Genomic DNA, 26319 nt, shown 5'->3' with positions numbered 1-26319 from the left:
GTCGGCCCCTCTTCCTTTTACCTTCCACTTTCCCTAGCATAAGCCTCTTCTCCAGGGTATCCTGTCTTCTCATTATGTGGCCAAAGTACTTCAGTTTTGCCTTTAATACCATTCCCTCAAGTGAGCAGTCTTGTATTTCCTGGAGTATGGACTGGTTTGATCTTCTTGCAGTCCAAGGCACTCTCAGAATTTTCCTCCAACACCACAGTTCAAAAGCATCTATCTTCCTTCGCTCAGCTTTCCTTATGGTCCAGCTCTCATAGCCATAGGTTGCTACGGGGAATACCATTGCTTTAACTATGCGGACCTTTGTTGTCAGTGTGGTGTCTCTACTCTTAACTATTTTATCAAGATTTGTCATTGCTCTCCTCCCAAGAAGTAAACGTCTTCTGATTTCCTGGCTGCAGTCAGCATCTGCAGTAACCTTTGCGCCCAGAAATACAAAGTCTGTCACTGCCTCCACGTTTTCTCCCTCTATTTGTCAGTTATCAATCAAGCTGGTTGCCATAATCTTGGGGGTTTTTTAGGTTTAATTTATACCTCACCTATATACAGATTACCCCAAGGGGGTATATAAGATCTGTTTTATTTTTTGCTGTAAAAAGACTCCTGATGGATCTCAAAAGTTTGCAATACAATTTTAGACAATTAAATTCAAACAGACAGGGTTAGCCTTAGCATTAGGCAGAGTTAGGCTGAGAGTATCTCTAAAGGATAAACAATTATCAATTATTTTGGGATCACATTGTATATTTTTACCAGCATTGAGTACCAAAAGTATCTTGGGCTTTTTTTTTTTGACATAAACAAGAAAGCAGCAAAATGTGTGACAAACTGTGTGTAGTGGGAGCAGGGAAGACTGTACTTGTCTTTTGTTTTGTTGCCATTAACAAATGTCTGATGGAGAGCATACAGAGAAACATGCATTTTCACTTACATTAGGGGTGGGTAACAAGTGGCCCTCTCATGTTTTGAACTACAGTTCCTACATCCCTCACCATTGTTTATGCTGGCCAGGACTGATGGGAGTTATAGGCCAAATCATCTGGATGGAAGGACGCAAGTTGCCCACCTCTGAGTTACATGGTAGCACTTGGAATTATATTGGACCAAGCAGGATCTTAGTCAGAGATTGAAATGCACAGAGATTTCCTTCATCTGAAGAAAATTCAGGCTTATGAAAGTACAGAGTTAAATATGGACATATCGGATTTCTACACCCAACAAACTATAGGGAGGAGCCAGTGCCTTTTTATCTACAGACATCTTTACTTCATCCATCTATGTGCCTTTTTCTTTGCAACCAACACTGATAGCAGCCCTATTCAGATGAGACATTTCTGGTTTTACTCAGCAGGCAAGGAGCACTCCAGCCCCATCTCTCCTCGCACACTGACTTCACCTTCAGCTCAGAGAGAAAGAGACTGACTGAAGAGAAGAGACTCCTGAACCCGTGAAGGCTTTCGACATGACCCTGAGCACTGGAAAATCAGCATTTTGGCTCCCATGGAGAACCCAGAGATATAGAAAGCTCTCCTCTTCAGATAGTCCCCCTCCACAAGTTGAGAGTGAAAAGGGAAAGGAGTGGGGCTGGAGTGCTCCTTCTCTTTATATGTTGAGAATAGCCAGAAACAGAATATATGAACAGGGCTATTGGCTTGACCCATGGTAGGACATGTCTGATGCCAGAACTTCCTGCAGTTCCATTCCAGGTGCCTTCATGGTGAGAGCAGAATTTCCTTAGATACTGGAATGTGAAATAGGAGAGATCCCAAATAGCTTTTCCAATCATACAGACTATGTCTATTAGAACTCTTTTTTGCTCCCCTATGTAAGGTTACCAAAAACCCTTTCAAACATATAGTTTATTTCAGTGACTTATTTACATACTTTACATATATTTCAAAATAGTATCACCATCACCACAATGCATTGTTCAAAACTTCCTCTATAAAAATGTAATTTCTTGGGGGGGGGGGGGGTGTTGCTTAAAAAAACTTCTATCACAATGGTGGTTTAGTAAACAATTCTCACATTTATCAGTTTCACGGATGAACAGAATACTTTGAAGCTTCATAGTCCGCATAAGCACAAATATTTAGCATAATATTCTAAGAAGTTGTGCTTCCTTTTAAAAGGTTTCTAATTTAAACATTTTGGGTTAATAGGTATGACATATACAACAATACCAACCATCCTACAATTTCCAGTATAATAAAGGTATCATCAAAATTACAGAATCCTTAAGTGTGCTATATTATTGGAGAAGCTGGGTTTGTTTTTGTTTTTTGTTCTCTTACTCCAGTAGTGACGTCCAACAGATGTCCAACATGTTCAATACCAAAGCTTCAGAAGTCAGATTTCGTTTAATTCATCGCTGCTTCTTTTTCTTTGTCTGTTCTTCAGGATCTAGCTTGCGTTTTTTAAATGAAGTTGGTTCATCTTTTTCATCATCTTCAGCTAAAAGACAACATTTGTAAATGTAAATCTGTGTGTAAGCTAAAGATTTCAAAGGCTACATGGGCTTAAAAAAAGGACCTGGGTGTGTTTAAGCCTGGAGAAGAGAAGACTGAGCAGGGACATGATAGTCTCTCTTCAAATATCTGAAGGCTTGCCACCTAGAAGAGGGCAAAGGCTTGTTCGATGATGTCACAGAAGGCAGGAATGAGTTTAAGTTACAGTAGAGTAAAGTATTTATTTATTTATTTATTACGTTTTTATACCGCCCAATAGCCGAAGCTCTCTGGGCGGTTCACAAAAATTAAAACCACAGTAAAACACCCAACAGGTTAAAACACAATTACGAAATACAGTATAAAAAGCGCAACCAGGATAAAACCATGCAGCAAAGTTGATATAAGATTAAAATACAGAGTTAAAACAGTAAAATTTAAATTTAAGTTAAAATTAAGTGTTAAAATACTGAGTGAATAAAAAGGTCTTCAGCTGGCGACGAAAGCAGTACAGTGTAGGCGCCAGGCGGACCTCTCGGGAGCTGGTTCCACAACCGGGGTGCCACAGCAGAGAAAGCCCTCCTCCTAGTAGCCACCTGCCTCACTTCCTTTGGCAGGGGCTCACGGAGAAGGGCCCCTGTAGATGATCTTAAGGTCCGGGCAGGTACATATGGGAGGAGGCGTTCCTTCAGATAACCTGGCCCCAAACCGTTTAGGGCTTTAAATGTCAATACCAGCACTTTGAATTGGGCCCGGACCTGGACTGGCAGCCAATGAAGCTGGAAAAGAACTGGCGTGATGTGATCTCGCCAGCCAGTCCCTGTTAATAACCTTGCTGCCCTATTTTGTACCAGCTGAAGCTTCCAGACCGTTTTCAAAGGCAGCCCCACGTATAACGCATTGCAGTAATCCAAGCGAGAGGTTATCAGAGCATGGATAACTGTAGCTAGGCTATCTCTGTCCAGATAAGGGCGTAGTTGGTATATCAACCTAAGCTGATAAAAGGTGCTCTTTGCCACTGAGTTCACCTGTGCCTCAAGTGACAGTTCTGGATCCAAGAGCACCCCCAAACTACAGACCCGATCCTTTAGGGAGAGTGCAACCCCATCCAGGACAGGGCAAACATCACCTCGCCGGACAGATGAACCACCTGCTAACAGTACCTCCGTCTTGTCTGGATTGAGTCTCAGTTTGTTAGCCCTCATCCAGTCCACTACCGTGCCCAGGCACTGGTTCAGAACAGTCACTGCCTCACCTGGGTTTGATGAAAAGGAAAGGTAGAGCTGGGTATCATCCGCATATTGATGACACCTCAGTCCACATCTCCGGATAACCTCCCCCAGCGGCTTCATGTAAATGTTAAACAGCATAGGGGATAAGATAGAGCCCTGCGGAACCCCATGGCTTAGGAGTAGTCCGACAATGGAACCAGGTTGCTAGGGCAGTGGTGGGCTCTCCCTTGCTGGAGGTCTTCAAGCAGAGGACAGATGGCTATCTGTTGGAGATACTCCAGCTTTAGATTTATTATTAATTATTATTATTATTTATTACATTTATATACCTCCCCATAGCTGAAGCTCTCTGGGCGGTTTACAAAGATTTAAAAGATTAGATTAAAAAGACTGAACATTTTAAAAATTCCTGCTTTGAGTAGAATATTGAGATTAAATGGCCTACAATGACCTGCCACAGACCCGAACAACAGACCTGAACAACAGACCCAGCCGCTCCCTGCTCAAGCCAAGCACCACCACTTGATACGCCTGAGACGAGGGACAAACACCGCCTTTCTCCAAACTATGTGGAGAAAGGGGTTAAGTGGAGAAGAAGGATTTCAATAATAAAATAATGTGCTGTGAATTATATGTGCTGAGGTGAATTATTGTCAGAGTGGGTGTTAAATGAATAAACTTCAGATGATAAATGCCAAACAGACACATGGGATTTTTGTGGTAGTTAAAACAAAATAATTAAAATTTATTTTAAAAGTTCACAAGCTTTGTTTCAAAATAAAACATTTAAAAACCTTTTTGAAACCTCTCATCCAATCCTTTCACCCATTCACATACACACTTTCCTGCCACACAGACATTCACTCTTGAATTTTATTATCAGTATTGTTTATTTTACACAAACTGTCTATCTGCACCCCCACTCAAAAGACACCATTCTCTACACTGAACCTCAAACTCTCCAGAACTCAAGTACTCTACACACAGCATTAAAGGCTAAAGACTCTAAGAGTACCTAAAAGTCTCCCACAATCCCCTCAGTCATTCCCTTATATATCACTCCTCCCCCCTCCTAAGACATTTTAACTCCACCCACTCAGGTCAACATTCTAAGCACCAACACCACAGGCCCCTTCAACTCTATGATCCTATATGTAGTTTGGCCTTTGTTGAAGAACATGGTGTCTCTTAAGCATAAAAATTAAGCACTGCTGACTGGGCAATGCTGGGAATTGTAGCACTTTTTTCTCTCTAAACATGCATAGGATTGTGCCTTAAGATTTCTTTTCTTGTCAGCTTCTCCAATTAATGAGGGTCAGCACGGAGGAAAACATTAATATATGAAGCTGAATGTGGTAATTGCACTAATAAGAACATGTAAATATTGCAATGACACTAAAAATGCAGTTGCACTGAAGGACAATCCAATAGTCTAGTAAAAGACTAGAGTTCTGGAATAAAGCCACAACAACATTTAACAGTAAAAAATTAGGCTCACTGCTTTTAAAAAGTGAAAAAGCACAATTAATAGGAGCCCTGCCTAGTATGACCAGATACAAAAAAGGGCAGGGCTCCTGCAGCTTTAACTGTTGTGATGAAGAGGGAATTTGACCAGGTGTTCATGCATTCAAATGACACCTGCTGAAATTCCCTTTTCTATAAGACACAGAAGCCCTGTCCTCCTTTTCATATGGTCACTCTAGAACAGGGAGCTGAAGTGCCTTGTACTTCCTATTACCCCACATCCCATAACAATTAAAAGCTACTTTCAGATGTAAGATTGTAATAGAAAAAATACGCTGCCTTTAATATGTGCTTCATGTAAAGAGCCATGGGATGTATTGCTGGCAAATTTTATGAGTGGATTCAAAATTGTACTACACATATCAAGATCAACAGAAAATAGGAAAATTAAACCTTCAAAGGGAACAATAATTCACATCATGGTACTCACATACAAAGAAACCCAACAGTTATTATTTTCTCTATTCATAAAGTTAGATGATATTACCCGATTCTACTTGCTCTTGCTCTTCTTCTGGTAAGAAGTTAATCTTGTTTGCATGCTTTGGAGCATCATCACCATTATCTTCATACATATTAGACCATTTGATTGCCATATCAAGTTCAGGAGGAGGTGGAGGCTTTGTTTCTTTGACACTATAAGTCTCAGGGGGTGGCACAGCATTTGTTGTCCATGCCTTGAATTCCTTAGGAGGCTATTGAAGGAACACATTAGATTAAAACACTAAACTACCAGAACATCAGGTCCAGAGAAGACATCTTTTTCTACGTGTTAAAGGCATGGATATAATCATACACTACTTTCTCCTGTATCTGAAAATATAGCATACTCATAATAAATTACAATGGCACTGATGGATGAATAAAACTGCATATCATCAATGCCGTGGCCATTTAGAATCAGTTTAAACAAACAAGCTAAGCCACTCTTTACAAGGAAAAATGGAGGGAAAAACAATAACAACAAGGGAGAAAAAAATCTATCCTGATTCAAAATAGGATCAGTAAGATTTCTATTGACGATACTAGCAGGTAAGCAAACCTCGTCAAACAAGTCAAGTATTCCATTATTATTATTATTATTATTATTATTATTATTATTATTATTATTATTATTATTATTATTATCATCATCAACCTTTGCCTTTGGTGTAACTGGATTTAAAAGGCTCAAACGCTCCGACTCCTAGCAAGCCGTTTTAGCCACGCAAGGCGAGCAAATGAAAGAAAAAGACCCGACCTCCCTAAAAAGAACAAAAAATCCTTCCTCAAACCCGTTCGTACAGCCATACACCCAACGAGGCACGAATACACCTATTTAGTCACCACATTGGGTCTGAAGCCAAATCTTGCGGCTTGCTTCACGAGCCCCTCCGCACCACCTTTCCCCGCCGAGCGAGTTTCCCTTCCCTTCCCAGCCCCCGCGCCACTCTAACCTCCTCAGGAGCTCGCAAGACCCGGCTTTCCCAATCGATCTCCTTGTGCAGCGGGTTATAGAGGAAGGAAGGCCGGTTGACGCTGCGAAAGAGCTCGTCGGGCCCGGGCAAACGCGGATTCCCCTCGGGGATCCCCCTCGGCGGCGGCGGCTGCGTGGACTTGGCCTCCCGGCCCGGCCCAGACCCTTCCTCGCCCTCGGAATCCGAGCCGGCACTCGAGCTGCTGTCGCTCCCGTAAGCGGCGAAAAACCCCAGCGGGTCTTTTCCCTCCGCCGCTGCCATGGCGGGGGCTGGTGCAACCGACACACCCGGCCGCGGAAACTGGGTCGCGCGAAGGGGAAAGTTCCGGGTCTGTGGCATATGCGGGAAGGCCCTCTCCCGCCTTGACCCTGGAGGAAGAGGGCGGCGTGGGGAGAGTGGGCACTCCTGGCTACTACCCGCACATCCGACCTTCGCCTCCGCCCGGAATAATCCCCCTCTGCTTAGCAACGTGCTAAGCACAGGCCTGCCTGCCAGCTTCTACAGGGGAGAACCGTATAAGCTCCTTGCGGGAAAGTAAGGAGGAAGAGGAAGAGGAAGAAGACTATCATAAACTCAAATTTGTAGTTCTTACTATTTCAAAGATCTACTTTTTCAAAATCCAGTGTTTACAGCAGATATCAGATCCTCCAACTCTGGTAATTCAAAACATGCATGCATCAACTGCACATTTTAATACATTAATAGGCATGTGATCAATTACGTATGATCCAGGTTTAGGCAATCAGCTGTCTCTCAGCCTAAGGTATCTCACAGGGTTGTTATGAGGATGCTGCCTTGAATTCATGGGAGAAAAGGTGGGATATAGATGTAATAAATAAAAATTCCCACCTGTGTGGGATTGTAACCTAAAACCACCCTTGGGACTTTTACCTCAGAGCCACACAGAATTAATTTTGAACATAAGCCCTCAAGAAATAGTAAGGACAAATTATCAGTCATTTGTGGTAGAAGAGACTGGACAGTAGGCAATGAAGGGCAGAATGTTACACACACACATTTAGGGTGCGTGCCAAGGAAACAGACAGAATTAGCCAGACAGCCAAGGTTCCCACTGCATCACCCTCTGCTATTTGACATGGGCAAATTAAGGAATGGGAGGCAAAACCTCTGAAATGGATGAAAAATTATCCTGGTAGCCAAGAAATTCTGCTGGGGCAGGCTGGCTTTGGTGTGTGATTGTAATGCAAATACTGCTACAACACACCTGTGCATATTCCTTTTTTGTGCACACACGTGCATTTAGAAGCCCACACAGAGTGGCAGAAAATCCTCCTAAGTGGGAATTTGACAGCAGTAATGCAGACAAGTATTATATTCAGACATCACATGAGAGACATCATGAACTCCAGGAAAACCTTTATCTGGATTGAAAGAACTTAACACTTTCTCCTGTTACACAGCACCTAGGTAAGGCTTTCAGTAAATATGGGCATATATAAAACAATTCCCAACCCATTTTGTTTGTTGTGCAGTACCTGACCTCTACTTCTGTTCTTCCCATGCATACATCACTCTTAATGAGAAATTTGTATGAGCACGGCCTGGAAAATCCATTTTGCTCTCAAGAGCAGTATTCCAGTTATTAAAATAAGTTGTTCAAATATGGTTTCCAGTTCTCCTTTGTACACATTCTGCAAGGGTAGCAGAAAACCTTGTTACTGGAAACTGAGTATACCAATTGCTGTACCAATTGCAGTTAAAGTCTTTCTCTCCCCAGTTCTGGAATGCTGGGGAGATGTCATTGTGCAAGGTAATTCAGAACATTTCCCTTTGACTTTGGTTTGTATAATGACCTTCTGCCACCCCTGTACAAACTTTGGACTGTGCAGCGGAGGAGGAAGCTATTTACCAAGAACCAAACTTGATTAAAACCCTGTCCATTCTTGGAAAACTGTTTTGGGTTTTAAAATATTACTGCAATGAACAAAAGAGTGCCCAAGTAATGTGTGACTTTAAAATGTGCCCCAGTGAGAGAGCAAAGCAGAACCACCATACCCAAACCTAACAGCAGATCCCAATTAGGAAACAGAACTTTAAAAATATTATTCCATTGAAGAAAAGCTGCCTAAACAGCAGAGCAGTTAGGGTGTCAAAAAATGACGCCACACTGTGAGGGCAGAGCCCCCTGGAAACCTGATATAAAATCAAAGTGGGATTCAGGAATGTTAAAGAATCCAAAAAATAATGTACTACAATGAGAATTGAAACATGCACTAAATATTCAGTCTAGTCTTCCGAATTAAAAGTTCCCCAGCTCCTTCTCTCCTGCATGCCATTACATGTGCTGTCCCAACCATGGAGAGTTCTTGCGTGCCCAACTTCTCCTTCCCTTTCAAGGGTGTTTTCTCACCACTGCTGGTGCTGTGTGCAACAAGGATGAATCAGTACCCTAGTAGCCAACTACACTTCCTGCAAGTGCAGCCAATATTGAGATGCTGTAGTTTGCTTCGGCCTTTGTGCACCGCTGAGAACAAAACTGGTGGTCATGTCTAGACAGCAGTGATGCCACAGAGCCCCATCGACCCAATACCTGCAAGGCCTCCCACACTAAGCCAGGTGCAGAAATAAGGCTGACTATGGCTAAAGCAGGAGTGTTGAACTTCAGGGCTGTGTGCCAGATGAAGGCCCACCTTGGGTCCCACTCCAATCTGGTGAGGTTCCCAGATGGCCAGGTATCCTTTCTCCCGACTGCTGGTCATTTGATGGTTTCCTAACTTTCATGTGTTTTTCTTCCATGCTCTAAAAGGTTGAAAAGCCTCCTGTAAGATTTAGTTACTAGCAGTAAGAGCTTTAAGCTAAAATATGGTGGTATTTTTGCCCCAAGCCATTTTGCTTTTGGCAACCCCCAAGTGCTTCTCCAAAATTAAATCTGTCCCTCAGGCTGAAAGAAGTTTTGATACCCGTGGGTTGGAAAATGTACAGAAAAGGGCAACTAAAGGAATCAAAGGGCTGAAGCACCATTATCTATAGTGTGGAGAATGTGGATAGGGAGATATTTTTCTTCCTCTCTAATACTAGAATCTAGGGTCATCCCATGAAGCTGATTGGTGGGAGATTCAGGAGAGATAAAAGGAAACTATCCGCTACAACACATAGTGATAGCCACCAATTTGGATGGTTTTAAAAGGAGTTTAGACAAATTCCTGAAGCAAAGGCTTTCAATGGCTATATGCTACTGGGGAACATGGCAGGAGGGTGCTGTTGCACTCATGTCCTGCTTGGGGGATTCTGTGGAAAGCTGGTTGACCACTGTGTGAACAGAATGCTGGACTAGATGGACCTTTGTTCTGATCCAGGATGTCTCTTCTGATGTTCTTAATCCTGCAGTTGTGAATGGTCATTGCTTTTCTTTTTGCATATACCCTATTTCTTCGATTCTAAGACACACTCCCCCCCCCATATAAACATCTCTAAAAATGGGGTGCGTCTTAGAATCACGGGTGTGTCTTAGGGTTTTTTCCCCTGTTGGTGGTACTGAAATTAGTGTGCGTCTTACAATCGATGGCATCTTACAATCGAAGAAATACGGTATTTACGTTTTAATTGAATTGATAGACTGCATTTTTGCATTTCTTTACCATTTCAGGTCCATTTACAACTTTCTTTTCCTCTAGAATGGGGGTGGGAAACTTGTGGCCCTCCAGATAGTTTGGCCTACAACTTCCACTATTGGCTATATGAATTACAGCTAAGAGTTGTAGGCCAAAACAACTGGTAGGCACCAAGTTGGGGGAAATTGCTATAGCCTCTTTTCCATTCTCTGAGACCAAAACAGCAACTGTTACTTTACACACCCTACAATAGACCCAAAGCTTTGATTGCCATCCTGAAGTCATCTATTTTCCATAAACAAACATTATATATTTGAACACCAGAGCCAGATGTCTCTCATCCCAACATTTCTCACCATATCTGCCTTGGGCCAATAATGATGGGTACCATTAAATGGAATCAAGTTATCAGTTTATTATTTTTAAGGGGAGATTTTCTGGCCTTAGGCACCAAAATATAACTGATGCACTGCATGAGACCAAGGATATATCTGCTTCCACAAAGTGGGCACAAAGGAAATTAGCCTCTCTTGTTATATGTTCCCAGTATCTGATATGAAGAGTAGACTGCCTCTTAGTGACCATGGTTCAAACAGAAGTGTTTTGGGCTGAAGACGTTTGGCATATGCACGGGGTGTGCCGGGTGTGCCCAGGAACACCCTAGTGTTTCCAAAGCCACCTGGTTTTCCTACCCCCTCCCATTTTTTGAAACGAGGCCTTTAAGGAGGATGGGAAAGCGCTTTTCAGAGCCTCCGGAAAGTGTGTAATTCCCCCGGGCATGGTAATGGTGGGTATTAGCATGCTTGAGAGAATTACGCACTTTCCTGCCCTCCCCCCACTGCTTTAATCGGGGCCTTGAAGGGTGCACACCCTAATGAAATGTGCTGCACACGCCTATGCTCCTGTTTAAGGCCACAAAGAGGATTCTGAAGCATACAGATAAAATGAATCAGTGGAGTTTATTAGAAATTTATGCTACTCAGAATGCCCATTTTTAAAACCTAGCTAAATATTTGTGAAGTTAAATAATTAGCAAAAAGTTACCAACAAACTTTTAATTCAGTATTTTTATATAAAAGCAGTAACAATATATATTATTTCAAACATTTTAAAGGTACAATCATTCCCAAAGATCTCCATTTAATGCAACAGTAGTTGTGATTATTCTGCAATGTACACTGTAGCACACATTAAATTAAGAAAAGGTCTAAGAAGTTATGTATTTTAGCAACATCTGTAATCTCAAATGATTTGTGCTGTGCCTTCCTCTAGAACTAATATTTGTTCTGGTGTTTTTTAAACCAATGTCCAATAGTTCCGCACAGGCATCCAGACTATGAGACCTCAAGTGTTCAAGTGCCTGATAAAGAAAAATCCCCTATATAATTCCAATACCTAGTAAGCCATGAAATTTTTCAGAGGGAAACATCACATAATAATGGGGATCATTAGATCATCGTTGTGTAAACATAGGATTTGCTTATAGTGCACAACTACTAGAATAGGCAATCATATAAAGGAAGTTCTTGTAAAACATCATCATGGAAGTTTGAGAGGAAGTAAGCTGAGTTCAGGCGCACTGTAAGAACATAATAGCCGCATGATGAGCTTGAGTTTAAGGCAGACAGAAACCAATGCATTACATATAACTGTCTATCACTCTTATTATCTTAAAATATTGGGCTGTAATCCTATACACACTTTTCTGGGATTAAGCTCCACTGAATGCTGTTAGAATTACTTCTGAGTAAAACATGCATAGGACAAGGCAGTTAGTGTAATTAAACCTAGTAATTTATTGCACATTTTTATCCAATGGCTTGTGAAATGCAAATGCAAATATACATTTATAATCTGTTGGTATCTCAGAGGCCCTACAGAAGACTACATTCCTTTTGGCTGTATATAATCTTACTTTTAAACCATAAAGGGCAGTGCTTCAGTGAAGTCCAGAAAGCAGACATACAGTTTCTACAGATTTGAAAAGAATAGCCAAAACTAAACAATTTGAATGCTATGTGGATAATGCCCAGAGAATGAATGTACTCCATAAACCTATGATTTAAAAGATTCTCACATGTTCGTTAAGTCAGATGTTCTCAAAGAAGTTGAGTATCATACATTCTCAATAAAAGTAAGCATCAATAATATTAAAGTAGAAAACGGGGTTAAGCATGGTAAATACTGGAAGTCTACTCATAGGTGTAACTTTACAACAAGGCTCCTACACCTTTCCCCTGTTATCTAGCTATGAGAAACCCTTTAGCAATCCAAGGGGAACTTAAACTTCCTATGACTGCGTGATAGAAATTATGGCTGCAATACAGCATTGTTTCACCTTGAGTAATGAGGCTTTTCATTTTAGAAATGCATTAAACATGGTAAAGGGGTCCAACAGTGCAATCCTATGTGTCTATTTAGAAGTAAGCCCCAATAAACTCAATTTATATTACACATATCTTAGGCTACAATAACTAAGAAAGTGTGAAAGTGCTTTGAATGTTCATTACTTAAGTCAAACATTATCTTCTAAAGTGCAGACGTAATTCCTCATGAAATGTAATTAAAACAAAGGCAACTCAGAACACCATTATTCAGTCAGATGATACAAAAACTGGTAACCATGCAATCCTTATGCACATAACCACAATGATGCAAACCAAACTAAACCAAACTCTGTTTGATGAGGGCTTTCCTTTCTGCCGATATTAATCAAGCAGAGCTCAATGTTTTTGTCGTCTTGCAGCAAGATAAAGTGTTTTTCAGGTGGCATTTCCTTTTGGATACTACATCCTACAAGTGAAAACTTACTTCCAATGTAATGCCAGCAACAGTGAGTGGTAAGAAACCATGCACCACTTTCCCTATATTTATCAGTTTTCCCTCTGTATTAAACCTCCCTTATTATGACACTTCACATAATTAGGGAAACCTCTACAAAGTTCTCAGGTATATGTTTGAGCAAGTTCTAATAATTACTAGATGAAACAGCTGTCATAGTGAAGATGATCAAGTTATTCTCTTTAATATGAATTTTGTACAAATAACACAGTTTTAACATCTCTAACACCCCCTTTAGATATTCTGTCAGAATCATTTTTGCTATTTTGTTTTTGAATAGGGAAAGAACCCCTTTAAAAGCCTTTCAAGCTGCAATCCTATATACATAAGCACATCTGGGAGTAAGTCCTATTCAATACTTGAGTAGACATGTATAAGGTTGCATTAATCAATAAAAGTAGCAAAAAACACACAACTAAAATAGTAAAGCAGATTACTCAGCACTTTCTAGATCCATTGTGATATTGCAGTTTAGAAACATTAATTGCAAAACTCTACAAGGAATCCAACATAGTAATCTTTAAGATTAACCAAGGGAGAATATCACTGTGGAAGAAGTGAGCGGGATCGTAAAGGCAAGAATGGATTGTCACTTGAGGTGGTACATGTTTCCTCTTGTTCATTCTGCATTTGTGGTGGAAGAGGTGGTGCTCCAGAATCTCCAGGTCCAGGAAGGGTAGCCAAAAAACCAGAGTTCTCCATATTCCCAACCTCCGTAATAGGTAGATTCATTGAACAAAGAGAAGTGGCAGATACAAAAGCAGTTGTACTATATTCTTCTGGATGAAGGCAGGTGGTTTCTGTGTCTTTTTGTTTTTCAAAGAAATTAGATTCATTTGACTGTGACCTAGAGAGGTTGTTTGTTTGCTCACATACTGAAGTCATACAGTTACTACAACTCAGTCCTGTAAAAGAATAAATTAGATTATTTGCATTATGTGCTGTTTACAAAAGGTTGCTGAGAAATTGTTAAGTGTTGCCATATTATGGATCATTGTGCAAGCATGTAGATATGCCCTGGATCTCAATAAAGGTGGCATTTTGAGAATACTGAAGGGACAGAGTTTCCTCTAACTTCGAGTTTAGCTAAAAACAATACCTCTCATTATTGAAATGTTAATACAGTTTTATCAATAGGGAATTTGGGATATATAACACTCCCTGTTATTTATTTCTTATTGCAAAAAGGAATGCCAGTGTGGTTTTGACTTGAAATGAGAACTTTTGTGAACCGCCCAGAGAGCTTCGGCTATTCTCCGCATCCCACCAATGCAACATATACGTTATGATGGGACAAGGGAGAGGGCTTTCTCTGTGGTGACACCCCGACTGTGGAATGCCCTCCCGTTGGAGGCCTGTTTGGCGCCAACATTGATTCCATTTCGACGCCAAGTAAAAACATGGCTTTTTAACAAAGCCTTTGATGGTTAAACTCACTGGCACATTGTTTTAACTGCATCTATTGCTTTTAAATTATATATTGTTTTAACTTGGATTATGGTTTAATTTGTTTTTAACTGTGTATATTTATTGTTTTATACTGTATGTTTTTATCTGTACGCCGCTCTGAGATCTTAGTGATATAGGGTGGGATATAAGTATTTTAAATAAATAAATAAATAAATATTGGGCTGTATAAAAATGAAATAAATAAATAAATAATCTGCTAGCTTTGGATAGAAACACTGATTTAACCTGTAAATAAAGCTTTAAAGCTCTCAGCCCTAAGCCAAATTATTTTCCTATTATTTATGTTGGTTTTATTTATAATGCTCCTTTTCTTCCAATATGGGCTGATCACCATATCTTGGGTCCATGCATGCAGAGGCAGGATATTAGTTCCCATGTACAGTTCCTACTTCAGGGGATGGAGGAAATACAAATTTGGCCAAATTACTGCAGCTGCTTCCTTTTCACATGACAAATCTGCCCTGCTTTCACAGGTTGTAAGGGAAGGTATAGTGGCAAGGAGAAGGCCTCTACATTAGCTAAACTGCAAAGGCTAGTACATATTGGAATGTTTGCTGCATCTTAAGTTGGACCCAGAAGAAAGACGGAGAAAGCAAACACAGCTGGGGGTGTATGGTACTTCCCTATAACCATTTATTATCAAAACAATAAATGGTTAACCCAACTACAAAAATCATAGCAAATTTATTAATACTTATTCCTGCATGTCAAGTTGAAGTCATTATTTAAACTTTACCACATGGAAGTGACACTTCAGGTTTATTTGCTACAAGGGAAAGAAGTCAAAAATTCCACTATTTTCTCAATTAAAAGTTCTATCAATCCAATTATAGGGAAGTGAAACAATAAATACGGGCAGATGGTTCAGGTTAATAAATATTGGGCCTGTTCAGATAACACACTAAGCTATGGTTAGGCTGCTAACCCCTTTTCAGCAAATGGTTAGTGGGTGTGTTTAAACTGTGGTTATGTAGTCACCATGGTTGCGAATGGTTCACATGACACGCTAAGCCATAACATTTACCTCAAAATACTTAACCACAGTGGCTTAGTGTATTGTCTGAACAGGGTCAATGTTTGGCTAATATTCTCAAAAATGTGAATTAGAGAAGTAAACATCTCTCTCTCCATATTTCAAGGTAAATGTTGATTATAAAGTCAAGGCAAAGTAACATTACAAAATACAAGTTAACATTCAATTTGAGAAAATAGGGGATTTCAAACATGTAGGTCTTATTGGCTAGGGAAAAGTAGAACTTTGGTGTTACTGGTGGTTTCCTGTCTTTCCTGTGCATTGGTTCATTTTGTACTGTGTTGGACAACATATGACCCTCCAGATGTTTTAGCCTACAACTCTCATCAGGCCTAGCCAGCAGAGCTAATAGTGAGGGATAATGGGAGTTACATGCCAAAACATCTGGAGGGCCACAAATTGCCCATCTCCAATTTTATAGGATCAAAGCCTGATTGGAAAATCATGTTATTTAGCTGGTGGTGTGGGTAAAAACTGGTGGGGACGATGACATGGGATTAAGAGATACGTGGGCAGCATTGAAGGAAAGACGCTGCCTGAAGGATATATGCAACAGAAAAAGGAGCAGAAACACTTTGACAGATAAAAACAAACATGAGGGTGGCCCCGAAAGAAAGCAGAATGTTTTGGCTGCATTTTTATACGTACTTAACTTGTAGTAAGTCCCACTAAATTCAGTGGAAAATACCTATGAGGAAGCATGTATAAGATCAGCATGTATAGTGACAAATTTTTATGAAGCCTTTTGAAATACATGGGGAGAGCAATCCTATGGTCCCAGGTGAGTGTCACCAGGACCATAGAATTCTTCAGAGCTCTGAGGCTGTAAACACTGCTACGAACATGGAAGGGAACTCCAGTATCAGATCCCTCCTCCCAACCCCTTCCAGCCACTTTAAAAGAACCATGTTGGATGCTTCCCAGGGGTAGAAAAGCGGCCTTGGTGAGGTCAGAAAGAGGCCGTGCTGGTGGGAGTGAAGGGAGGAGACGGCAGGATTACGAGGAATCCTATGGCCTCATCAGCCCTAATCGGATCGCCCTGCCAGTGCACTCTCTCTAGACCAGTTCAGAGACCTATCTAGAGAGAAAAGAAAAACAGATAAGGACAGAGTAGTGAAAATTGCTTCTGTTGCTTCTTGCACTCTGCTAGCAGACCTTGGCAGGCCACTGGATGCATGGAAGCCTCAGAGTTCAGAGGAACCAACCCATAAGATTGCACCACAATACACACTTTGTTCAATTATTAAACATTACCTTTAAGGCTTTCAAGTTTTTCATTTTTTGCTTTCAAGATGGCATCAGTTATCTTTTCTAATAGGAAGTTCTGTGTTTTTTCGCATCTGATAGATTCTATCAAAGCATCTAGTCCTTTTGGATGTTCCGCTAAGTAATCCAGCAACTTCCCAGCCTTTTTCCTACTTGAAGTTCGACAAGAAATTTCTTCAGTGTCTTCTCTACTGAGTATTTTCTTTGAACGTAGATAATCAAAGTGTCTTTCTGCAATTATTTTGTCACATAGATAGCGACGCAGCCGTTCTAAAACCTAGCGTAAAGATAAGACCGTGTTAGCAATTGCTGCATTTTATCATCTTGTAAATTAGGTTATGTGCTACTATAAACAGCAAATGCAATATTCAGGAGTGATAAACTGAAAGAGGGGTACAGAACCTCTCTCAACCTGAAATCCGAATTTCATTTTGGAGATGCTCTCAGGGGCCACATTCCAATGCTGGGTAGGGTTAAAGGCAAAAAGGGCATCCTTTTTTTTCTAGAAGGCATGAAAGACTGTTCGGTAAGGTCATCTTTGCAAGGTATTCCGGATCTACAGCACCACAATAGAAAAAAGCCTGCTGGAGGTTGCCATCAGACGAACATTTAACAGCATTTAACAATGCTAAGTTTGTTTGTTTTTAATGGACCCCAGAACTGTTGTTTTTAAATGGATACCATAATAAACAAATAAATATTTGAAGGAGAAAGTACAAGGAACAAGGCTTCACCAGAAGGCTGGGAGATTCCTGCGGAAGCAGACACATATGACCAAAATATGACCACACAGTAGCCAACCAGTTGTAGACCAGGGACCAACAAAGCAAGACATGATGCAACAGCACCCTGCCACCCATGATCCCCAGCAACTGGTGTGCACAGGCTTACTGCCTCGAATACTGGAGATAGCACCCAACCATCAGTGCTAGTAGCCATTGATAGCCTTCACCTTTTAAAGCCATCCAAATTGGAGGTCATCACTACATCTTGTGGTATTGAGTTCCATAATTTAACTATGCCCTGTGTGAAGAAGTACTTCCTTTTATTTGTCCTGAATCTCCCACCAATCAGCTTCATGGGATGTTTTGATTGGTACATTATGTTCTGAAATGAATTCGTAGTAAGCTGTTTACTGTAATGATGCTCTGATATGTGGGCTTAAGTTATAGGAAAGCAGGTTTTGGCTGAATATCACAAAAACTTCCTAGCAGTCAGAGCATACAGACAATGGAGTTGCCTGCCTAGGGAGGTGGAGGGCTCTCCATTGCTGGATGTATTCAAACAGAGTCTGGACAGCTATTTGTCAGAGATGTTTTAAACTGGATTCCTGCACTGAGCAGGGGGTTGGACTTGATTGCCTTAAATGCCCCCCTCCAACTCTATGATTCTATTACCCTATTTCTTTGATTCTAAGACACACTTTTCCCCCCATATAAACATCTCTAAAAATGGGGTGCGTCTTAGAATCGCGGGTGTGTCTTAGGGTTTTTTTTCTGTTGGTGGTACTGAAATTAGTGTGCGTCTTACAATCGATGGCGTCTTACAATTGAAGAAATACGGGTATATGCATTCCTGTTCTTGTATTGTTAGCTGCTATGTAAAAAAGCAGTATACACATTAAAGCAATTAGGATGATATAACAAATCCATCTCATCAATCAGTGTTCATAAAGCAAAATGACAACCTCACTCTTCATGAAGTTTCATATTTGTTTTCAATTAAGGTGTAATATCACCAAGTGTTTAATATGGAAAAACAAAAAAAAGGAAATTTTCCAGAAACAAGAATTAACTTTATTACCCTTTGGTAATGTTCCAATATAAAGTAATAAATACAGACTAAAAGATCAGATAGGGAGGGAAGGAGAGGAGGGAAAGAGAGACTGATTTATGTTTCTGAGCAAACATTGTATATTTCATGCACTGTAAATGTGGATTTTATAGCAGGATAAAACAGCACGGAGTTTATTACACTAAGATGACTCATATGCACGTCAAACTCAACTACCAAAGAGGGGAATTCCTTTAAACACCCCAGGAGAAACTCCTACGTAGAAATTTGTGAACGGGGCATAATGCATGCCATTTAGTTGACTGACCTTCCTTCTCTAAATCCCCAACAAGCTCCACCCCAAGACTGTGATTCTGAGCAAAGAGCAAGCAGATGTAGCATCCTTCCCTGTTCCCTACAGACGCTGCCATCAGACGTGCTGATTGTATGAGAGCATGCCTCAGGAAGCAGAGATTGGGAAGTGATGTTTATGGTTCACAGCTCTCTCATCCATATTCATTTACAACACAGCCCCTTCTTCAGCCCCTACTACCTAAAATGAGAAAATGAGGAGGGGCATGGGGCTGAAGAGCAAGCAAGCTAAATATAATATAGGAAATTGTCTAATACAAGGCCACACTGTTTACCCATCTAGCACAAGATTATCGACTCTTGACTGGCAGCAGCTCTTCAGGCAGACAAAAATCTTTCCCATCAGCTGTTTTTAACTGGGGATGCCAGGGATGGAACTTGGGATCGTCTGCATAAACTCTACCAGAGATCTGGTCCCTGAAAGGTTTCGTAACAAAAAGCCCACCCCCCACCCCCCGGTGCCCAATCCTAGAAATCCCACTCATCCGCCAGTGGCACAGAGGGCGAAAGCTCGTCCCTGAAGCTGGTCAACTCTATTTATGGAAGCCCTACAAAAGGCAGGGTTTCAGCAGGTGCCGCTCTCTTCCCAGCCCGGCTGGAAAAACGCCAGCAGTACTCGAAACGGTGCAAGAGCAATCTCAGGTCCTCGCCATGGAAACTTTATTGTATCAAACAGGTGGGCACTTTGCTTTTAAATGACGGGGTTGCACCTCCAATGTCTCCTTGCATTTTAAATGTCGGGGTTGCACCTCCAATGTCTCCTTGCATTCCCCCCTCTTACGCAGCGCCCCCTTCCCCCAAGCTGCCCACCCCCAAGGACGCCCCAGGCTACCTCACGACCCATCCAGGCCGCCCTCCTGTCAGAGCTCCCCCCTCCCTCCCTTGCCCGTTGCCACCCGCGGCGAAGGCGCCTCGTTGCCTTACTTCCTTTTTCACCTCCGCCATTTCGTCGTCGGTGAGCGACCGCCCGGGAACTGCCACTCCAGAGTCCGCCATGGCGGAAATACTGAAGTGCGGTTTCGAAGGGCAAATGCGGTCGCGAGAGAGGGCGGGGGGCGCGAGGGAACCCTCAGCGGCTGAGCACGCGAAGCCGGGCCGAAGCCGGACTCCCGAAGAGGCTCGCCGACGTTTCCGGCACCGAGGTGAGCGAGTTCGCTCCCACGAAGCCACGCCCACTCTCTGGCGAGCCCTGTTCGGGCAGATGCTCGCTTGAAGTGTCGTGCGCGCATGCGGGCTGCTGCTGTCTTCTTCCTTAAAAGTCTCTTCAGTGAATTTCATATTTATTTATTATTTTGTGTGCTATTAAGAACATGCTGGATCAGATCTAGTCCAACATTCTGTTCACACAGTCTCCAACTACCGTAGCTGCCCACAAGCAGGACATGAGTGCCACACAGCACCCTTCCGCCAATGATCCCCAGCAACTGGTGTACACTGGAGGAAGTGTATAGCCACCAGGGCTAGTAGCCACTGATAGCCTTCTCCTCCATGAATTTGTCCAATCCCCTTTTAAAGCATACACTTTTAGAGTATTTTTTTTGTAAAATTAAAAAATTAAAAAAGGTTAAAAATTGAATATATAATAAATAAAAATAAAGTCATCCAAATTGGTGGCCATCACTACAGCTTCTGGTAGCGGATCTTATAGTTTATGCGTTGTGTGAGGGAGTAGTTCCTATTATTATTATTATTATTATTATGTATTGTTATAATAGTTTAATAAATTATTATTATTATTATTATTATTATTATTATTATTATTATTGTTTATTAGTTCCAAGTAATCATTTATGAACAGGCCCTTAAATGAAATATGTATTTTAGGCTGCAGTCCTATACATACTTACCTGGGAGTTTAAACTCAGTAGGACTTTTCTGAGTTGACTTGCATAGGAATACACTGTCAGGTAGCTAATGCTACTGAAATGGGAAATACAGAATCACCTGAAGAAACTACCCTGGGATTTCCCTCTGTGTGCCCTTATATGTAAATCCTGCTTCAGTATTGGGCAGGATAGTGATGATAAAGCTAACTCTCAGAGGGGTAAGTCTGTTGCAGCAAAAAAATTACTAATAAACTTGTGGCACCTTGAAGACTAATAATAGTTATGTTCAGAGCTGGCTTAAAACGTTTTTCTGCTAGAGGTAAAGGACAATTCCCTATACAGAAACTGGCTGGATTGGCAGGTGAATCTTACTTCAATATTTATGACAGGGTAGCGTCTTCCTTGGCATCTGAACAAACAGGTGAATTTAGGGGTTCCAGGAGAGATTGTATGGCATATATACAGCTGTCCTCTCAACAGAGAACAGCCAGGGGATTCAGAAGGAACAGCTGCCCCACTCTGCCTGATGCTAGGGCCAGCCAGCCTTGTTTATATTGTGGCATAAATTCTAGTAGTCTGGAGTCCACTTCAGCAGATACATGAAGTGGTCTTTTATTTGACTGGAATAGTTATAGGCCGCCTGTAAGAGTAAAGTGGCAGCTTACAACAATCAATATAAATAGCCATAAACTTTTTTTTTAATTTCATGTCTATAATGCCCAATAGCTAAAGCTCTCTGGGTGGTTTGTTTGTTTATTTATTTATTTATTTCATTTCATTTCTATACCGCCCAATAGCTGGAGCTCTCTGGGCAGTTCACAAAAATTAAAAACATTCAAAGTATAAAACAACAGTATAAAACCATAATATAAAATACAATTTAAAAGCTCAACCAGATAAAAACAGCAGCAGTGCAAAATTACAAATTTAAAACATCAAGTTAAAATTTATTTATAGACTGTTAAAATGCTGGGAGAATAAAAAGGTCTCCACCTGGCGTCTAAAAGCATATAACGTAGGTGCCAAGCGAACCTCCTTAGGGAGCTCATTCCACAGCCAGGGTGCCACAGCAGAAAAGGCCCTCCTCCTGGTAGCCACCTGCCTCACTTCCTTTGGCAGGTGCTCACGGAGAAGGACCCCTGAGGATGCCCTTAGGGTACGGACAGGTACATACGGGAGGAGGCGTTCCTTCAGATAGCCTGGCCCCAAGCTGTTTAGGGCTTTAAATGTTAATACCAGCACTTTGAATCAGGCCCGGACCTGGACTGGCAGCCAGTGAAGCTGGAAAAGGACTGGCGTGATGTGGTCTCATCGGTTGACAAACTTCAAAACAATAAAACCGTAAGACCAAAATTAACCACTAATAGGAACCAGCAATAACACTAAAAAAAAACAAAAAAAACCCACCATCTTGCCCAGTAAAAACCATAAATAATTAAAGCTAAATCCATTGCATTTTAGCACCCTCATAATATCCTGTTGAGGGAACGCAACCGAAAAATAAATATTTTGGACTCTGTTAAGGGCCTACAGCTATGAGGCATGATGGACCCTTGTTGGCAAAGCCAAATGTCGGGCCATTCTCACTCAAGCCCATCAGCCTAGTTCTTCTCACAGGCAGGTGTATGAGGAGGGACTCAGCTGTTGATCTCAAAGTTTGGGCAGGCATTTGCCACAAAAATAGCACAATCCTATCCATGTCTACCCAGACGAATCCCCACTGAGTTCAATGGGACTTACTTCCAGGTAAATGTGTATAAGATTGCATCCAGAATCTATTAGGCTGCGATCCTATACCAACTTACCTGAGAGAAAGTTCCATTGAATTTAACAGGACTATTGAATTTCATGAGACTTACTTCTGAGTGCCACTGAACTTAATGGGACTTACTTCTGAGTAAATATTTAGAAGATTGTTCTGTTAGCATTTAAGGTGCCACAGGACTGCATGTGTGTGTAAGAGAGAGAGAGAAGGGGAGGGAGAGGGAGACGTTTAAATCTATAAACAGTGTTAATTCCTGTTTGAATATAGAGGAAAATGATGAAGATTGATAATTCCATAAATGAAAAATAAAACTGATGTAATGGTAGCCTCATTCTGAAAAGTTGACATTACACTTAGGGAGATGTGTTGGTGCTGTGCTTTTGAAGCAAACTTGAACCATAGCTAATTAATGAGTGCCTACTAGAGGTCTCTGCTGTTTTGTACTGAGTCTCTCAGTTTAAAATCCATGTTTTAATTGTGTTTTAGTGTTTTTATATATATATTTTTATATTGTATTTTAGGGCACAATCCTATGCATGGCTTGCTGAGGATGCTGGGAGTTGTAGGACTTATTTCTATTTAAATAACCTTCAGTTTTGCATGACCTCCAAACAAGATGCCCCTAGACAATCATTGCCAATATACTTTGAATAAGGAACAGGGAGTTTTGCACCCCAAGATTAAGTGTTGGGCCTTCCCATACTCTCCTGTCCCATCACCAGAAGACTCCCCCCCCAGGGGGTGTCCTAGCACTGTATCCAAAGTTTTGTTTGCATGCAAGTCACTTTCAAGGGTGATGGCCCAAAATTTATTTCAGGGTGCAAAGCTCTTATTCATGGTTATATTGGCAATTATTGGCATGCAGAGGCATAGTCCTTGAGAATGATTTGCACAAATAGGAATAACTGTGCCAAAGTTTATGTTGGGGCACCTTATAGGGGACAGCCACCCAGAGTTAGGTTGTCCCTACAAGGGGGGCCAAGGATGATTTAAAAGTGCAATCTCTCCATGCCTTATTCCTAAGTGTCAGCCTAAGAGCTTCATTGCACAAAAACAAAGCCTTGGGCCAGAGACATGGGGTATATGATTTGGTGTGGCCCAAAGTTAATTTTAGGGTTTAAAGGTGTCTAAACTTCAGTTCCTTGTTCAGGCTGCTCATGCAGCTCTGGGCTGAATAAGGAAATCAGAACCAGGAGCCAATTTCAATCTCATTACAAACTGCCTTTTCTCCCCTTCTTTTCATACCATCTTTTGAAAACAACCTTAAATTTCTTTGGCCGCTACCGTTACCAGACATGTATCTGGACTCTAAAGTTTCCAAAAACCCATGGAGTAAAGATGGAGCACATTGCACATATTTTTCTGAGCTTAAGGGAAACATGCACACAAGTGTAACAACAGCACTTTCAAATTATTATTTAGGAATTTGGAGGGTTTATTTGCAACAACTTTATTTCAAGATAGTTCATAAGTGAGCATATCATGCACTGTGAGGAGCAGTGAAGGGGTGGTCTTTTCACTGTTCTTTTGCCCTCATTGGCTGTGTCCACCCCCAAATCAGTATCTGAATAGTTCAAACACTGCTACTAAAACATAAGCCAATCCCCCTTTCAACTAAAATGGCATGCAGTGGTACTTCAGCCTCGGCTGACTGCCACAGCACTTTCTTCCTCTTCACACCATGCATAATTTTATACACCTCTACCATTTTAAACACCTCTACCATGGATCCTGGATTGGATCTGGTTTTCCTTTTCCTACTATTTTTACAATTACCTGGAGACCTGAAGAAAATGAGGAGTCAGCAGAACGTGCAATTCCCTTAAATGTCAAGGTCTCAGCTGGACACTTATTGAATTATTGAATTATTGTATGGAAGCATTTTCTGCAATTAATCAATTAGTGATTGCATCATTGTACAGGACTGCCTATATAAGTAGCTGTGTTTTTCATGCTTCTTCATTCTTCATCTTACCCCATCTTGATGTATGCTGCTGTGTATTGATCGTCTGTGAGTATTTGTATATGTGCTGCCATAACTAAATTATTTCAACTGTCAGTAAAGGATTTGCTTTTAACTTACAAAGAATCCTTTGCCTCCTTGAGTCTTTGCTGCGTCCTAAACTGAGAGCCGCTGCTACTTCTGCTCAACTCTGGTTCAGAGTGTGATTTTCCAACAGTCTCCCCTTACTCACCCTTTTTCTAAGTGAAAGAACCCCTAATGTTATGACCTTTCCTCATGGAATTGCTTCAGCCTTAGATGGTTTTGGTTGCTCTTTTCTGCAGCTTTTCCTCCACCAACTTCTTTTCTTGGCCTGGCTTTGATGACAGGAACTCTGAAACTAGACTGTTCAGAATGACAACTGTATATATGTCTTTTACATCTCATATTCATTGCTCTTTACTTAACTCCCCACCCCCATCAATCTTCGCCTTCACCCAACCTTGAAGGTACTGGGTTTGTCACTGCTCTGTCAGTTTTACCCACAGTGAGGCTGCAGTGTGTTTAGGTATGTGGCTGCAATTTTTAATATGCATAGTCCATGTTAGGATTATGTGATGGTTGCTTATCCCATGCTCACCCGGTTCACACAACAGGGCAATGCCCAATCAGGGGTTGGATATGCAACTTGTCACCTATGAACACTGTGGCTAGTCATGGGCTGAATCATCCAATGCGAGCTGTAACATGTCATCTGAACCTATTCAGCAACTTGATTGCTCCTGGATAGTATTAACTTTTATGGCTTCACTGCAATCAAAAATCACCTTTAAATGTGTGCCAGGCTTTGAAGGAAAATCTTATAATGCATGCAAACACCTTTAAGAGCTTCTCTACATGAGTGATTTATTGTGTACTCATGATTGGTCACTCAAGGAAGTTTGCAGGTCTTTTACATGACATCATCAATCTCCAGGATGTCTCTTATGCTTTCCTCTCTTTATCCCACTTTCAAAAAGTTTGGAGATAAGCTGAAATAAAAATTAATGTGGCATATCAGCAGTGTGCTATAATGCAGCCACTAGATGGTGCTGTTTCATTGAACATACAGAACATTGCTGAGAAAGGAAGTTTTCAGTTCGAAATCACATGTTCACCGTCTAAAGGAGCCCATTGTAAATCTGGCAAGACTCCAGAAGAAGAAAGTCCGGTAAGGATGTGGGATTTTTGCTTAAATGTTTGTAACATTTATAAACTTAGATTGTTCTCCAAATGTTATTTCCTTGGAAATGTGGTAACAGCTTTCATCTCTGCTTGTGCCATTGTTAATGTCTGTTTTCTTCCGCATAAAAGTTTACTTTGCATCATAAAATGAACCATCTGTTTTTTATTTCCTCTCATCTTTGTACAATGAGACCGACTCAAGGTTATGCATTTCTGCAGTTGTTAATCCAAGATGGAACTGTGGAAAATACTAGCCTCTCACATACAATCTCCCTTCTAGCATGCCAGAGTAGCTTTTTGATGACACTTCTTTCGAGGTTTTATTGAGTATCCAGTAGAAGTCTTCTGAAAGCTGCAACATAAACATAAAACTCAACCCACATGCATCATGTAAGAGTGGCCTACTGGACACCATGTTTAGTGCGTGGCAAAATGGAGAAGGAAGGATCAAGGGAGCATATGCTGAAACATCCTTCTCTTTATTTTAAGTATTTAAAGACTATTAATAAATTTGTTTTCAAAACTCCCATAACAAAGTGATTAAAATAGTAATGCTAAAAATAAAAATA

General features: G+C 41.1%; 2 protein-coding genes across 2 annotated transcripts; both read right to left on the bottom strand.

The window, feature by feature from the left end:
• Nucleotides 1–1850: 1850 nt before the first annotated feature.
• C1H1orf52 (chromosome 1 C1orf52 homolog) lies at nt 1851–6954 on the bottom strand. The gene is made up of 3 exons (XM_063117797.1): nt 6646–6954; nt 5697–5904; nt 1851–2460 (listed from the first exon to the last, which is right to left on the bottom strand). Exons 1-3 carry the CDS (start codon nt 6925–6927, stop codon nt 2372–2374), a joined length of 579 nt encoding a protein of 192 aa, XP_062973867.1. The 5' UTR covers nt 6928–6954; the 3' UTR covers nt 1851–2371.
• Nucleotides 6955–11178: 4224 nt separating this feature from the next.
• BCL10 (BCL10 immune signaling adaptor) lies at nt 11179–20058 on the bottom strand. Its single transcript, XM_063136821.1, has 3 exons — nt 19918–20058; nt 16837–17125; nt 11179–13984 (listed from the first exon to the last, which is right to left on the bottom strand). Exons 1-3 carry the CDS (start codon nt 19987–19989, stop codon nt 13623–13625), a joined length of 723 nt encoding a protein of 240 aa, XP_062992891.1. The 5' UTR covers nt 19990–20058; the 3' UTR covers nt 11179–13622.
• Nucleotides 20059–26319: the final 6261 nt, after the last annotated feature.

The sequence above is a fragment of the Elgaria multicarinata genome, chromosome 1, assembly GCF_023053635.1.
Source record: "Elgaria multicarinata webbii isolate HBS135686 ecotype San Diego chromosome 1, rElgMul1.1.pri, whole genome shotgun sequence".
Classification (NCBI taxonomy): Eukaryota; Metazoa; Chordata; class Lepidosauria; order Squamata; family Anguidae; genus Elgaria; species Elgaria multicarinata.
Note: the sequence above shows the minus strand (reverse complement) of the source record. Positions and strands in the feature narration are given on the sequence as shown.